Raw genomic sequence first — 14,473 nt, 5'->3', positions numbered from 1 at the left:
TTTGTTTTTGTAAACTCTTGTATGATGCAGACATATGTACATAGATGTTACATGAATACATTATTAAAATGACTATGCCAACGTAGTTGTTATTTATACATTTTATTCAATTGATACCAATTCCGGCCTAATGTAGTAAATACATAAATAAGATATGTATTTTCGCCGGCAAAAAACGATAGCGCAGTATCGTTAAATTTGCTCTCGAATATCGATACATGAATGCGATGTTGCACTAGTCACTAAGTAATATACTAAATAAATACCAAAAGAAAAACTCTGTCATCGTCATCGTTCATTGTCTTTTCATTAATTGCTTGAAAAAGTAGAAAAAGGCCGGATTAACTTTAATACGGGTAGAAAAATAAAGTTTCAAACAACATTGGCGGAAACACATGCCAGTAGCAACTGCCTTGTACACCCATATACACGTACTGTGCAATACTGCGATAGTTTAACATCACCAACAGCAACAACAATAACAACCTAAAAACCAAACACTGCCCCGAATTCGTGAATCACCAAACGAAAGAATGGAACAAACACAGATTACAGATGCGGAAAAGGTTCGCATTGTCTCCGAGTTCATACTGCATGCGCCGCCCGGTGAATTCAATGAGGTATTCAACGATGTCCGCGAGCTACTGAAAAACGACTCCTTGCTGAAGGATGGCGCCAGCCACGCCTTCTCCCAATACAACAAGGACCAATTAACGCCCGTGCGGGTCGAGGGCAGTGAACACAATGCGATCATCTCTGAGTACAATGATTTGGGTGCGTATATCAACTCCAATTTATGCAATTCTGCCTGTAAGTGATGGAATGGGGTAGTGGTTGGCCATCGGAGTAGGAGGAGGAGTGGGCGTCAGCTGCTGAGAGTTTGTTTGCTTATATTTTTGTGGCGTTTACCATATATGGGCATACGTTGCAGAGTCAGCCGAAACACACACAGACACATGCACGCTCACAGTATTTACAACTCGTTACAGTGGAAGCAATTGTTGAATTGAATGTTAATAATTCATTTCAGTTCATTTATTAAAGTAATAGTATATATTTTTATTAAAATTCAATAACTGCAAACTAAAATAAAATTCGAATTGGAAATCGCCATGTGGATTTCAGATATCATCAACATATTATCAAAAATTAGTCATAGATAAAATGAATTCCATTTCTGGTCCCCTTTCAAAAAAGTTGAGTTAGAGGTTTTGTAATATTATTATTTATTTATATGTCTAGATTTGTCACTACAATTTTCAAAGATTTCTTATCATCAAAGATATAGATATTGATAAGATATACAAATTTCCCCCGTATTTAATAAATTTTCTAATCGAAGTTGCTTACATTTATAGGGAATGGTCGCTTCTTCGATCCTCGCACAAAGCAATCGTTTAAGTACGATCATCTACGGAAAGAGGCGTCCGATTACCAGGATCTTAAGGCAGATGCCAATGCAGAATCGTGGCGAGCTGCCCTGGATCTAGCTACCTTAGCATATACCGCCAACCACTATAGGCACGGCGTAAGTTCAATTAACTAAATACATTGGTAAATATATATATTTATGTATATACATATATTATTTATGGTGCAGGTGTGCTCCGTGTTTGGCAAGTCTCAGGGAAATCAGATAACTCTGACCATTTGCATTGAGGATCATCAGTTCCAGCCGAAGAACTATTGGAATGGCAGATGGCGTTCGCAGTGGCACGTTAGCTTCCAACCTGGTTGCGGCCTGGCCGAGCTGAAGGGCGTGCTGAAGGTGCAGGTGCACTACTATGAGGATGGCAATGTTCAGCTGGTGTCATCGAAGGATTGCCGCGAGAGCGTGGTTGTCTCCAATGAACAGCAGTTGGCCAACGAGGTAATTCGCCTGATTGAGGAGGCGGAGAACGAGTATCAGCTGGCCATCTCGGAGAACTACCAAACTATGTCGGACACCACATTCAAGGCGATGCGGCGACAGCTGCCCATAACCAAAACCAAGATCGACTGGAGCAAAATCGTATCGTACAGTATTGGTAAAGAGCTAAAGACGCAATAAGAACAGGAGCAGCAAGCGGAAGCCGGTGGCACGCCAATATCCCCGTTGCCCATGGCAGTGCCGGCGCAGTCGCAGATCAAGAGACCCAACAGTCTTCCACTTGCAATGGCCAAGCGAGAGTAGTGAACGGAGCAGAAACGGAGATCGCAGCCAGAACCATATATATACACTATCTATTTACGATCGTTAAATGTTGGCGCTTATGTAATAACTGTCTTTAATTTGCTTATCTTTTACACAACACAACAACACATGCATCAATACTTAACTACTACATCTACATACATATACGTGCACAGTGCATACATTTCTTATCTGTTATATTACGATGAAAGTGGATATGTATATATATATATATGAACGAAACATACACCAACACACTCACACACAATACGCATACTATGTGCACATATTCGTGTATGTGCAACACAACGTATCAAATCAATTAAACTTGGATGATTGTCGTCAGCTCGAACCTGGATCATAGTCACAATCGCCACCAACAGTCGCCTTTATCGTTTAATTAAGCGCGTGTTTTTAATTCTAATAATAATAATAATAATAATGATAATAATAATAGAATGCATGTACTTTCAATAATGTATTATACATTTATAAGAGCATCGGTCCATTTATGTATGTAACCCTTGTCTCTCTCTATCTCTCACTGAAGCTGGCATCAGTTAGATCTTAAGCCACCGCACCTTGCAAACAGTAACAGTATAAACAATTTATATACAATCTTTTTTAAAAAACGAACAATAATTCAATGCATTCAATAAACACACCTACGCAATTGCAAGATAATTAACAAAAACTATTAATATAAATATACATACAAATATTTATATATATACAAAAGAGCGCTGCATAAACAAACAAAACAAAAATACGTTTTTTGTTCAATGAGACTTTGGTTTTATTTTTGAAATTTTTTGTATACTAAAATTGATAATTAAAAGCTTGCATAGTCAAATTTAATAACAATAAATGATATAAATTGAAAATTTTGATTTATCGCATGCGTCCGCCATCCGCTGTGTGAACGAAAGCCGATGATTCTTCCGCTTGGTGAAGCGGCTGTGGCTTCGGGTATCCGTGTCTCTCATAATGTGGTACGCCGGCTGGTAATTCTGAGTGTTTGGGTTCCGTTTGGTCCCGCACCGAGTATTCATCTTGTTTTTTAAGCAAAAAACGCTTATTGGGATGCTGATTGGCCTCCAACTCTAGTCGATCTATGAGCCAGCCGTCTTCCTTATTTATTGCCCAAAAGAAAAGTTTGCCTTTGTCCTTGGGGCCACGCACAGAAATCTCGAATTGGGCGCTCTCTGCATTACATGTATTAGCCGAATTGGATATGTCGAAGCCAGAGTCCTTGATGGGTTCGCCTAGCAATCCGACCGCACCTACAAAACTTGTTTACATTTTAACCGAACAGCTGGGCTGGGTCAATCCACCTTACCTTTGTGTTGGCGTAGTGTTTGCAGTGCCAATTTATAATACTCTGAGGAACGCACACGATCTTCGAGTTTCCAGCGCATGAACATTACCGCTGAGATGGACACCATAGCGCCGTATACACATATGTTGCCCAGTGTCCGATTGGACGGGAGCCGCAGTTTAAATGTCGGCATTATTTTATTCAAATTTGCATTTGCTCAACTTGTATAATTTTGTTATCGCTCTTTTGCCGGCGCAGGAATGATTCCGATAGATTATTGCATGTGTGACCGTTTGTTGAATTTAGTCTGGTTATACAACTGTATCGCTATTGTTAAAGCGTGTTGTAAATATAGGAATGAATTAAAAATTGAAGTTGAAGTCATAGTCAACTATAAATACTACAGATATGAACCACCTGACGCTTACCTTCAATTTGTTAAGGCAGCGCCTTACGTGCTCAGCGACTGCGGCGCGCTGCTATGCAGCCAAACCGGCTGCTGTGGCAGCAGGTGAGTTTGCTATTACTTGATTGCTATTTACATTGATTGATAATGTAATTTGAATAATGTAATCATATAGTGGGCAAAAAGAAGAAGCTGGGCAAGCTGGGGCCCATCATGGAAAAGAAGATAATACCAGTTGAAACGGATGCAAACAAATTGGTCAACTACGTGTGCGGCAGCAACTATATGAAGACTGGCGAGGACATCAAGGTAAAAATCAATATAAGTGTCCTGATGGTGTAATTAATCACTGCTCATCTGCAGCTCAAGCCTGACTCGGAGTACCCAGACTGGCTGTGGACCTTAAATACCGAACGCATCATACCGCTGGAAGAATTGGATCCCAACACCAAACAGTATTGGCGCCGCCTGCGTAAAATGGCTCTGCGGCGCAACAATCAACTGTCCAAGCTGAAGAAGTTCTAAGTGCGTTATTTTCTCTGTGCCTGGTAGCTGGTCACACTGCTCACCCGACCTTCAACTGTTTAAACGAATCGTCGTATATAGCTTTCTTTGGTCAGCCGAGAATTCTTTCATTATTTACCTTGCTGTTGGAGCAAGAATAAACACTTCGATTACTTTTATTGCTACGTTCTTGTAGCATAACATGTATACAAGCTTTTATTTAACAACAACTTGCACTTATCGATTACATTGTTTGTGTTTATTTTGCACACCAGCAAATTGTATAAAATACGAGCGTAAGACAAAAATCTTAATCAATATTGTAAAAGAATTGAAAAGGCTAACTTGAAATGTGGAATTGTTGGATTTTAGGATTATTGTTTACAATGCCGCTGATGGCAATTGCAGGAGCAACGGAGCCCACTAGTAAGTATATATAGTTTAATCACAGGTCAATAATAACTATCCATAAATCCGCACCCAGAGCACGTTGTATGCTACCAGGGCACTTGGTCCACCTATCGGCCAAAGGAGGGCAAGTTTGGTGTGGAGGACATTGATCCGTTTCTGTGCACACACTTGGTATACGCTTTTCTGGGTATACAGGAGAGCGGTGAGCTGCGTGTCATAGATCCCTATTTAGACCTGGAGGATAATGGAGGCCTTGGCAACATCAAGAAATTTAATGCTCTCAAGCTAAAGAATCCCACGCTGAGAACGCTGCTCGCTGTTGGCGGCTGGAATGAGGGCTCCAAGCGCTTCTCGATTGTGGCCAACGATCCGGAGAAGCGTTCGCGGTTCGTTGAGCAAGTCGTGCAGTTTATCCAACGACATGGCTTCGATGGACTGGACCTGGACTGGGAATATCCAGGACAGCGTCATAATCTGAACGAGAACAACGATCGCGAAAATTATGTAGCTTTGCTCAAGGAACTGAAGGCGGGCCTAAATCCCTTTGGCTACATACTCAGCGCTGCCGTGGGCTCAGCAGAGTTTTCGGCCAGCATATCGTATGATATACCAGCTATATCTGAGTACTTGGACATAATTAATGTTATGGCCTACGACCTGCACGGTCCGTGGGATGAATCTGTGGCCATCAATGCGCCTTTATATGCGGGTGCAAACGATACGACGCAACGGGCACAGCAGCTAAACGTGGATGCAGTCATCAAGTATTGGATAGACTCTGGAGCGCCGCCTGAGAAACTGATGCTGGGAGTGCCCTTTTATGGTCGTACCTTCACACTAGCTTCGGCCGAAGGGCATATGCCCGGTGCACTGCATATAGGACGTGGCATAGCTGGGCCCTACTCACGGGAGCCAGGCGTTCTGGGCTACAATGAGCTGTGCGAGCTCTTTCAGCGTGAGCAGTGGACGTTGAGCTGGGAGCCGATGCAACAAGTGCCATTCGCCTTCAGGGAGCGCCAATGGGTGGGCTACGAGAACACGAACAGCTTGATGCTGAAAGCACAATATGCCATGGAGCATAAGCTGGGCGGCATAATGATTTGGTCTCTTGAATCGGACGACTTTCGTGGCTGCTGTGGCGGCGAAAGTTTTCCCCTGCTGCGCAGCATTAACCGGGTGCTCTTCGGGAGGGACAATCCGACTGGACTCGCCGCTGAGATGCAGCAGCCAGCAGCAGCAACTCAGAGCGGCGATGGAGTCGCTGACTCTTACTGCCGCGACACCAATGGCTATGTGAGGGATCCCAACAACTGTTCCAAGTTCTATTACTGCAACGGCGGTGCGAGCTTCATGTTCGACTGCCCATCGGGTCTGGTGTTTGATACCAACACAAACAACTGCAACTATGCAGATCTAGTAGAATGCTAATTGCACAGCCGAAAGAATTTTTTATTTACTGACTATTTACTATAAACTTGAATTTATACAATGTAACTGAGAGTTAGTCAACTACCTTCAGGTTGAGGGGCAAGTCGCGGAAGTTGTAGCCATCTTGGCCTGGACGCCAGGTGACAAAGTTGTTGGAGCACTTCACCTGCTCTGCGGGCTTGCACTCGCCCACCTCCTCGTCGAAGAAGTCGCCGTCTTGGCACTCGTAGTCGGTGCGCTGGGCATCGCGGCACTCATAATACGCCTGACAGTCCCACATATTGCGGAACAGTCCCTCCCTGGGACAGAGGCCGATGCCCTCGGTGGTGGGCGCGGCAGTTGTTAAGACATTGGGATTGCCTATTTTCGACACGATTACTTTGAGCAGAGCGTAGCGCTCACCGCATCGGCCAGAGAAGTCGTCGGCATCGATGGACCATGCCATGGCGCCACCCAATCGTTGATCCCTAACCAGACGCATTTTGGCGCTGATGCTGCTGCCATCCTCATAGCTGATCCACTGGTCAGCCTTAAAGGCATATGGGACATGCGCCTGCTTGTCAAACTTCTTTGTCCACTTGGACGCTTGGGAGCAGAACTCAGCGTAGGTCATATACCCGGGCCGTTTGGAGGAAACGTGCTGCAGGCCGGGTCCCTTGCTGGGTGCATTGACATTCGTTTTACTCTGGTCGCGAAGGGTATATGTTTGTCCGAACAGCGGAATACCAAGGATTAGCTTTTGTGGCATTTTGCTCTGCTTCACCCAGTGCTTGATGCCGAGCTCCACGCTCTGGCTGCCGTTGCCACGGAGCGGCGACATGTAGTTCACCTGCTGCGCGTATATGTCGTGCGAGTCGTGGCTGTTGAGAATAATGAAATCGACGATTTTCGCTATCCTCGGAATATCGTAGGCAGCGAGAGTGTTCTTGTCCAGCCGCGCAGAAACGGTGACCAGAAGTAGAAAGTGATGTTCATCCAGGCTATTTGGGAAGTGTTGTTAGACTCTATAGGACTCGGGGGATCTACCTTGCACTTACATGATCTTCAGCTCTTTCAGTAATGTGATAAAGTTGTGGCGATCGACGAAATGACCCCCGTGCTGGGTGGGAAACTCCCAATTCAGGAGCACTCCGCTAAAGCCTCGTTCGAAGAGGAATTTCGTTAGAGTAACATAAAACTGATCGCGTTTGCGCAGGCTCGCTGCCATCTTGGAGAATCTTTCGGCGTCGCCTTTCTTATCGCCAATGGATAGAATTGCCTGATAGTTGTCGCGTCTCATACTCAAGATATCAGTCAGGAGTCCTGCAGGACACTCGAGTAAATTTAGATACCACACTATCTGCAGAGAGATATTTACCTCGCCCCTCAAGCATGGCCTCATTTATGACCTTCAAGGCACCCGACCCGTCGGGGTCCAAACTGGCCACAGACCCATAGACGAAATGTGTGCACAACTTTCTGTCTATTGTCCAGGAATTGAAGTAGCTCAATCCCTTGCGATCATAGGAGTCAGTATTCCAGTGGCAAAATATTGAATCTACGGATTGTATTTATATATAACAGAGTATATATATTCTATATAAGTCCTGTACCCACGTTTTGTGCCTGTCGTCTGCTCGCAGATCAGCGAAGTTATGAAAATTAATACACACAGAAATTTCATAGCGCCGATTGCATTACATTGACTGAACAAACAAAAAATTACTAGAAATTTAAGATTATCTTATATACATATAGATATAAGTTGGTCGCGTTCATTTGCGTGTTTTCTTTTTGAAATATTACAACTGATAAATAAGTTCAATTTAAGCTTCAATAAAGTGTTAAAATGTGAGTAATTTCTGCTATGTAAATTAGGTGTTTTATGAAAGGTAATATTTCTTTCAAAGGTTACTTGAATTTGAATGAAAAGCTTGAGTTGCTATACTTCTATTATTATGTATGATTTAGGGTCTGTAGCTCTTAGATATGTAAGGAACTTAAACCTTTAAAAGCATTTACAAATTTCTGTTGATTGGAAATAGTAAAGCTAACTTAAATTCTACAAAAACTTGATCCCAAAAGCTATTGAAATATTACCTTACTTGCACTTTGATATTTGAAAAGATTGGAAGTGGGAAAATATTATGCAAATAATAAAATCTATATAATATAATATGTATGTATATATAAAAGGATCATTCAGAATATATTAAATATAATCGCATAACTAACAGCTTGTTCATACAATGACAATATACACTCAAATATTCAAGTATTCGCTTATTTAAGCAAATATATGTTTATGCATTTTTATGTCATTTTTTTTTAGACAATCAAATTTTAATGTGCCATTAAATGTGGCAATAAAGTGCGACGGAACAAACGGTATTCATATCAAGAAAGTCAACTCAGGTATATACTTCAGATTTTTCTTTCAGCTGAGCAACCGGACATGTACATACACAAATACATATAAATACACCCACATATATACATATAATATATGTTTCCTTCAGTTGCGCATCCGGCACTTTATGTGTGAACAACAATGAAACAAATTTTACGATTATTACTGATTTAAAAACAAAGTCGATCGATTTTACGCCAATTCGTTTACATAAATACACAAATTTATGTACCTCAGCCTCAATTGCTGGCAAGAGTAAGGCCTCAAGTTTTCTCTTTCCAGAGACCTATTTGAAATCCTTGGAGCCAGCGAAAAACATATAAATTTCCATAAAAATCATTGATTACAGCTGTTTGTTAGTTAAAAAAGGAAATTTCTTCTACTTTGCGAAATTTCTTTTATCTTGGAAAGTCAGTCGACAACAAATAAATCTTGTACGTATATCTCGTAAAGTTAATAGACCTGTTTAGTATTATAGTATATTCAAAGAAATGAAAAGAAAACAAACGAAAGAAGAGCGAGACACTGAGTGAAAAGAACAGACAGAGGCAGAAAATAATAACAGAGAGAGAGAGAGAAGACTAGATTGAGATAGAGGAATAGAGAGAGAAAAGAATAGAATGAGATAGAGAAAGACCTAAAGAGCGAGATACAGAAATTACTGGAAGTGAGAGAAGAAAAAAGTGAGGTAGCATAATAAAGTGAGGTATGTAGATCAAGAATGTAGTTTTCATAGTAGTAGCTTTCATAGGAGCATTTGACACACTCATCAATTAGTCTCACACATTTTAAGGCGAATTCGGATTGCACTCCTAATGGGCTATTCGAAAATAGACCTTTACACCTAAGTAAGTTGGAAAAAGAAAAGACATGGCTGGGAAAGAGAGTTCGACATGGCATACAGACGACTTTGATAGACTATGCAGCCAGCTAGAGACCTGTCCGATAAAAGTGAGCACTGTCTAGAGACAACAGAGTCAGAGGAGTAAACAAGTTTTGTCTATCGTTGCAGGGCCTAACTTCTTCAGTGGCCGCAAAGCGCTTGGCTTTAAATGGCAAAAACAAAATGAGCTTGCCGGAGAGACCCGGATTCAGATGTGTGAGGTTTGCCAAGAACTGTTTTCGTGGCCTGGCCTCAACCGTATTTATAGCCATAATTTTCTGCTACATTCTGTATTATGTGGAGCAGGAGAACCCAACCGATCGACATGCTGAAAATGAATACCTAACGGTCACCATTATTTTGTTGATAGTATTTTTAGTGTCTGGCTTGCTTCGTTACATTCAGGAGAACGACGACTACCTGGTTGCCTGGGCATTCATGGAGCTGATGCCCATGTACTGCACAGTCGTCCGAGACGGCCGGATGCAGATAATACGCTCCGAAAATGTCGTTGTGGGCGACATACTGATAATCGCGTATGGGGAGCGCATTGCGGCCGATGTTCGAATCTTTTACTCCGAGGATCTGGAGGTGGACAATGTGGCGCTCACCGGGTACTCGACCTCCGTTACCATCATACCGGATGTTACGCATCAAGACAAATGGATCTCGCGCAATGTGGGCCTGGCGTGCAGCCATGTCACGCAGGGCTCTGGCCGGGGCCTGGTCATTGCCTGTGGCGATGATTCCGAGGTTGGGATCATGGCACGTCTGAGCATGGAGCCACGCCCACTGACCAGACCACGTAAAAATATGAAGCAGGTCGGCGTTACTATACTCTATGCATATGTATAATCTAATTGCAAATTTGGATCTGCATTCGCTCAACTTACTTCAGGTGGTCTTCTATAGGTACGTCATCTGGTTCATCATGCTCGGCGTTATCGTTATATCGATAACAATCACGGGCCTGAGCATTCCCAATCTGCTTGAGTTCTATGTTAGCCTGACGGTATCCTCGTCCCCTCTGTATGTGCCCAGCCTGGTGTTCATTGGCCTGTGGATCACCAAAAACAATTTGACTGAGATCGGCTGCTACGTCCGCAACATGGAGTCCGTCTCCACTCTGGGCCTGACGACCGTCATTTGCAGCAACCTACTTGGGTCCATGACGCAGCGAACTTGGCAGATCTCCGAGCTGTTTGTCGATGGCGAACTACTTAATGTGCAATCGTATTTCGATGAGACCGATCATTTTCGGCATCTGATTCGCGCCTCCGTGCTGTGCAATCACGCCAACTTCGCGCCCGGCCAGAGGGGCCTGCCCGCCAATCAGCAGACGCTCGACGGCACCGACTACGAGAAGGCGGTGATCAAGTTCGCCATCCGGTTTGTGGAGAACCTTCATGTGCTGCGCGTCAAGCATAAGAGAGTCGCTTGCAAGTCCGTGGACACCATTAGCCATCTGCAGGTTAGCGTCCATATGACGGTCAATGACGATGATGAGATGGAGTATTATCTGTATATACGCGGGCATTGGAACGAGGTCATGGATCACTGCACCACTTGCTATATGGATAATGAGGCTGAGCCAGTCGAGCTGAGCGCAGACCTGCAAAGTGAGGTCGTTAGTCATGGCCTCCAGCTGGAAAAGCTGGGCAGGCACACATATGCCTTTGCCTCCAAGCGACTGGAAGCGGATGATTATATGCTGTCGTTGATCTCGAACAGTTTTAGTTATAGCAACAAGAACACCTTTCTGAGCTTCATGAAAATGTATTCGGACTCCATGTGCTTCTTGGGCCTGATTGCGGCACAAAATCCGCCGTATCCCCATGTCATAGATGCCATCGCTCAGTGTCGCACCGCGGGCATCAAGCTGGTGTTCATGACCCGAACCGGCGTGAATTTCGCGCGTGCCATTGCCAGAGCTGTGGGCGTCTTTGGGGAGGACAGCGACATCGCTGACATGGCGGAGAGATTCAACATGGCATTGCCCCGGGTCGAGCACCGGGAGGTCACAGCAATCACGGTCAACATGCAGAACATGAGCACACAGGGGCACCACCAGCGCTGGAACATCGAGCAATTGCTCCTCTCCCATGTGGACGTCGTCTTCAGCCGGATTGCCGTCGCCCAGCGCTACCTGATCATCGATACCTGCCTGCAGCTGGGCGCTGTGGTCACGGCGATCGGCAGCTCCGTCCACGATACGTCGGCCATCCGGTGCGCGAACGTGGGCGTCTCTGAGAGCGCCTCGTCCCACGTGAGCCAGTCCTGTGCCGACATCATTGTGCTGGAGAACAACTTTGTGACGGTGGTGAGGGCCATTGCCGAGAGTCGCCTGCTATTTGAGAACCAGAAAAAGGCCTTGGTCTATGGGCTGGCCACGAATATGTCCATGATAGTGATTCACTTTCTGTTCGTAGTGCTGCAGATGCCATTCCGAATGCCTCTGGTACCGTTATTATTCATTTCATTCTTTGTGAATATGGTATGGCATTGGGCATCGGGCATCGGAGGTGAAGCTCGCCAGTTTTCATAGTTAGTTAATTTTTTTTCCTTCCAGATACCTGCTTCCACGCTGTTCTATGAGCCTCCCGAGTTTGATCTTATGAACGTGTTGCCGAGGGTCAATGAGGATTTCTTGATTAATCGACGGTAAAGCGGGAATTTCTTAGCTGAACTAAAAATCCAGCTTAATCTTCCGTCTATTCACCCATGTTTTAGCATGTTGTTTGTGTCCTACATAAATGTGGGTGTCCTGGAGGCCAGCGCCGTGGTACTGGCCTACATTGTATATATGCTGCGCAATGGTTTCCTGCCGGGAGCCCTGTTCGGCCTCAGTGCGAAATGGTATGATGATTCCCTCAATGATATGACAGACTCGTATGGCCAAGAATGGGCAAGTATCTATGCGATTCTCATCAGAGATCTCTCGTCCTAGCGACTTCATCTGCAGACGCGCAGTGCACGGCTTCAGTTGGAGTACGAGATGACTTCGGTGATCGTCATCACCTTAACTTTAATGCAGGGCGTTAATCTGGTCATGTGCAAAACATCACGCATCAATCTCCTTACGCATGGCTTTGGCAATCTCCGTCTGAACCTTGCCCTTGTCTATATGATCGGCATCTGTTTCATATTCACCTTTACAAGTGCGCCAGAACAACTGCAAAGTTTACCTGTCAAGTGCGTGATTTCAGTGGAGCATATCGATTATATTCATTGAATTTTAATTTATGTCTTTCAGCTATCTGCCCATCTTCCTATATGTCTTCCCGTTGGCCATACTAACCGTTATTTTAGAAACAATGCGACGTTATTTAGTGAGAAAATATCCTGGCTGCTGGCTTGAAGAGGTATCATATTACGGATGTCTATGAGAATGTATATATATGAATATGTGAATATATGAATATATGAATATATGAATATATGAATATATGAATATATGAATATATGAATATATGAATATATGAATATATGAATATATGAATATATGAATATATGAATATATGAATATGTGAATATATGAATATATGAATATATGAATATATGAATATATGAATATATGAATATATGAATATATGAATATATGAATATATGAATATATGAATATATGAATATATGAATATATGAATATATGAATATATGAATATATGAATATATGAATATATGAATATATGAATATATGAATAAATGAATAAATGAATAAATGAATATGTATATGAATATATGAATCACTAGAGTCCTAAATTATTTATTTATTTTTAAATTAAAATAAATTATTTAAATTAAATTAAATTAAATTGATAACGCATGGATTTAATGTATTTTTAAAATATTGCATTTATTTTTGGAATAGCTCGAAGCTGTGGTGGTGTAGCTGCAATTACTCACATCAATATTTTGTCTATATATTCGTGTGTGTGTATGTGAGTACCTTGTAGATTAATTAATTATTTAATTAAAGTTGCATATTAATATTTTGAGTTTCTACATGCAGTTATTTATGTAGGTACGAGTAAATTTTATTTTTAAAATTTTTCTTTTAATTTGTATGTGTGTTTTTTTTAGGACTTTACACGGTTTGGTTTTTGTTTCAACATCAATATCAATATTTGGTTTTATTTAATGCTATTTTGCTTGTAAATTGTAAATATGCCTTTTGATTAAACGGTTGAACATTAATGCATAAACTATTTATGTTTGTATGTATTTCTCATATTTGTATTTCGTATTTGGTTTTTATTCATATTGCGATTATATGTATTTATTTATGAATGCATTCGAGTGCATTTTAGATATTCAACTTGGTTTTGCTCTGTTTGTCGAGTATTTGAAATAATCTTCATAAATTCCAGAATACCAAATTCAGATATTCTCTTCTATATTCGGCAACAAATATAAAACGTAAATCAGTTGAGAACTGATTCAGGAAAGCTCCTAAGTCTCCTGTTTTAATTAAACTTTAAAAATAATTTAACTTTTAGGTTTTAGATTAAATAATCATAAATTGCGAAAATATCGTTAATTAATTCGTTGCTTTCGATGTTTCTTATTTGTTTTTATATTTTTGCTTAAACTGAAACCGAATAATTTGTTATATTTTTTTTTTTGTGTTTTGTTAACGACATTTGCTTTGGGTTCAATATGAAACAAGCTGAAGGCGGTGGGATCACTGTGATCACTTTTTATCCAGGACTTGGAATATCGTCTATATAGATATATATATCTCTATATATATACATATATGTATATATATTATATGGCTTCAATGTGTACTACGGGTTGTGCTCCAATCTATGCAAAGTAAAATATCGTTATGCCTGGGTCTAGAGTCTGGGAATATTTCTCAATTCTCGATCTGATCAACAAATGTGTGTGGTGTGGTCATTAATATTTCTTGTTGTTCTGCTTCTGCTTCTGCTTGTACTGAGCTCTCATTGGGGCTTTGA

At 41.9% G+C, this 14,473-nt stretch overlaps 6 protein-coding genes across 7 annotated transcripts; 4 read left to right on the top strand and 2 right to left on the bottom strand.

The window, feature by feature from the left end:
- Positions 1–259: 259 nt before the first annotated feature.
- LOC6579737 (F-actin-capping protein subunit alpha) lies at positions 260–2,857 on the top strand. Its single transcript, XM_002005583.4, has 3 exons — positions 260–774; positions 1,359–1,528; positions 1,601–2,857. The coding sequence occupies exons 1-3, from the start codon at positions 534–536 to the stop codon at positions 2,048–2,050; spliced, it is 861 nt and encodes a 286-aa protein (XP_002005619.1). The 5' UTR covers positions 260–533; the 3' UTR covers positions 2,051–2,857.
- Positions 2,858–3,005: 148 nt separating this feature from the next.
- LOC6579736 lies at positions 3,006–3,684 on the bottom strand. The gene is made up of 2 exons (XM_002005582.4): positions 3,513–3,684; positions 3,006–3,456 (listed from the first exon to the last, which is right to left on the bottom strand). The coding sequence occupies exons 1-2, from the start codon at positions 3,682–3,684 to the stop codon at positions 3,065–3,067; spliced, it is 564 nt and encodes a 187-aa protein (XP_002005618.1). The 3' UTR covers positions 3,006–3,064.
- A 215-nt stretch (positions 3,685–3,899) lies between these two features.
- LOC6579735 (39S ribosomal protein L54, mitochondrial) lies at positions 3,900–4,608 on the top strand. Its single transcript, XM_002005581.4, has 3 exons — positions 3,900–4,002; positions 4,073–4,206; positions 4,261–4,608. Exons 1-3 carry the CDS (start codon positions 3,900–3,902, stop codon positions 4,420–4,422), a joined length of 399 nt encoding a protein of 132 aa, XP_002005617.1. The 3' UTR covers positions 4,423–4,608.
- A 105-nt stretch (positions 4,609–4,713) lies between these two features.
- On the top strand, positions 4,714–6,306 carry LOC6579734 (chitinase-3-like protein 1). The gene is made up of 2 exons (XM_002005580.4): positions 4,714–4,827; positions 4,886–6,306. The coding sequence occupies exons 1-2, from the start codon at positions 4,752–4,754 to the stop codon at positions 6,238–6,240; spliced, it is 1,431 nt and encodes a 476-aa protein (XP_002005616.2). The 5' UTR covers positions 4,714–4,751; the 3' UTR covers positions 6,241–6,306.
- Positions 6,241–8,132, bottom strand: LOC6579733 (chitinase-3-like protein 1). Of its 2 annotated transcripts, none has more exons than XM_015163849.3 (4): positions 7,837–8,132; positions 7,598–7,777; positions 7,278–7,542; positions 6,241–7,220 (listed from the first exon to the last, which is right to left on the bottom strand). In XM_015163849.3, the coding sequence occupies exons 1-4, from the start codon at positions 7,901–7,903 to the stop codon at positions 6,314–6,316; spliced, it is 1,419 nt and encodes a 472-aa protein (XP_015019335.1). In that variant the 5' UTR covers positions 7,904–8,132; the 3' UTR covers positions 6,241–6,313. The 2 variants fall into 2 exon arrangements, with proteins under 2 accessions (XP_015019335.1, XP_002005615.2); XM_002005579.4 differs by having other exon boundaries at positions 7,833–7,924.
- Positions 8,133–9,270: 1,138 nt separating this feature from the next.
- On the top strand, positions 9,271–12,932 carry LOC6579732 (sodium/potassium-transporting ATPase subunit alpha). The gene is made up of 7 exons (XM_002005578.4): positions 9,271–9,580; positions 9,642–10,334; positions 10,411–12,006; positions 12,082–12,173; positions 12,243–12,417; positions 12,475–12,704; positions 12,766–12,932. Exons 1-7 carry the CDS (start codon positions 9,500–9,502, stop codon positions 12,896–12,898), a joined length of 3,000 nt encoding a protein of 999 aa, XP_002005614.2. The 5' UTR covers positions 9,271–9,499; the 3' UTR covers positions 12,899–12,932.
- The last annotated feature ends 1,541 nt before the right edge of the window (positions 12,933–14,473 follow it).

This window comes from Drosophila mojavensis, unplaced genomic scaffold (genome assembly GCF_018153725.1).
Source record: "Drosophila mojavensis isolate 15081-1352.22 unplaced genomic scaffold, ASM1815372v1 contig_80, whole genome shotgun sequence".
Taxonomy (NCBI): Eukaryota; Metazoa; Arthropoda; class Insecta; order Diptera; family Drosophilidae; genus Drosophila; species Drosophila mojavensis.
This window is presented reverse-complemented; position numbering and strand designations above follow the sequence as displayed.

Coding starts and splice junctions, on each gene's coding strand:
- LOC6579737 (XM_002005583.4), top strand. CDS start 534: ATGGAACAAACACAGATTACAGATGCGGAAAAGGTTCGCATTGTCTCC. Junction 775..1,358: donor CTCTGAGTACAATGATTTGG/GTGCGTATATCA, acceptor TTACATTTATAG/GGAATGGTCGCTTCTTCGAT. Junction 1,529..1,600: donor CCAACCACTATAGGCACGGC/GTAAGTTCAATT, acceptor TTTATGGTGCAG/GTGTGCTCCGTGTTTGGCAA.
- LOC6579736 (XM_002005582.4), bottom strand. CDS start 3,684: ATGCCGACATTTAAACTGCGGCTCCCGTCCAATCGGACACTGGGCAAC. Junction 3,457..3,512: donor AACACTACGCCAACACAAAG/GTAAGGTGGATT, acceptor CAAGTTTTGTAG/GTGCGGTCGGATTGCTAGGC.
- LOC6579735 (XM_002005581.4), top strand. CDS start 3,900: ATGAACCACCTGACGCTTACCTTCAATTTGTTAAGGCAGCGCCTTACG. Junction 4,003..4,072: donor ACCGGCTGCTGTGGCAGCAG/GTGAGTTTGCTA, acceptor GTAATCATATAG/TGGGCAAAAAGAAGAAGCTG. Junction 4,207..4,260: donor AGACTGGCGAGGACATCAAG/GTAAAAATCAAT, acceptor GCTCATCTGCAG/CTCAAGCCTGACTCGGAGTA.
- LOC6579734 (XM_002005580.4), top strand. CDS start 4,752: ATGTGGAATTGTTGGATTTTAGGATTATTGTTTACAATGCCGCTGATG. Junction 4,828..4,885: donor AGGAGCAACGGAGCCCACTA/GTAAGTATATAT, acceptor ATCCGCACCCAG/AGCACGTTGTATGCTACCAG.
- LOC6579733 (XM_015163849.3), bottom strand. CDS start 7,903: ATGAAATTTCTGTGTGTATTAATTTTCATAACTTCGCTGATCTGCGAG. Junction 7,543..7,597: donor GGCCATGCTTGAGGGGCGAG/GTAAATATCTCT, acceptor AGTGTCCTGCAG/GACTCCTGACTGATATCTTG. Junction 7,221..7,277: donor CTGAAAGAGCTGAAGATCAT/GTAAGTGCAAGG, acceptor CTTCCCAAATAG/CCTGGATGAACATCACTTTC.
- LOC6579732 (XM_002005578.4), top strand. CDS start 9,500: ATGGCTGGGAAAGAGAGTTCGACATGGCATACAGACGACTTTGATAGA. Junction 10,335..10,410: donor CACGTAAAAATATGAAGCAG/GTCGGCGTTACT, acceptor AACTTACTTCAG/GTGGTCTTCTATAGGTACGT. Junction 12,418..12,474: donor ACTCGTATGGCCAAGAATGG/GCAAGTATCTAT, acceptor CTTCATCTGCAG/ACGCGCAGTGCACGGCTTCA.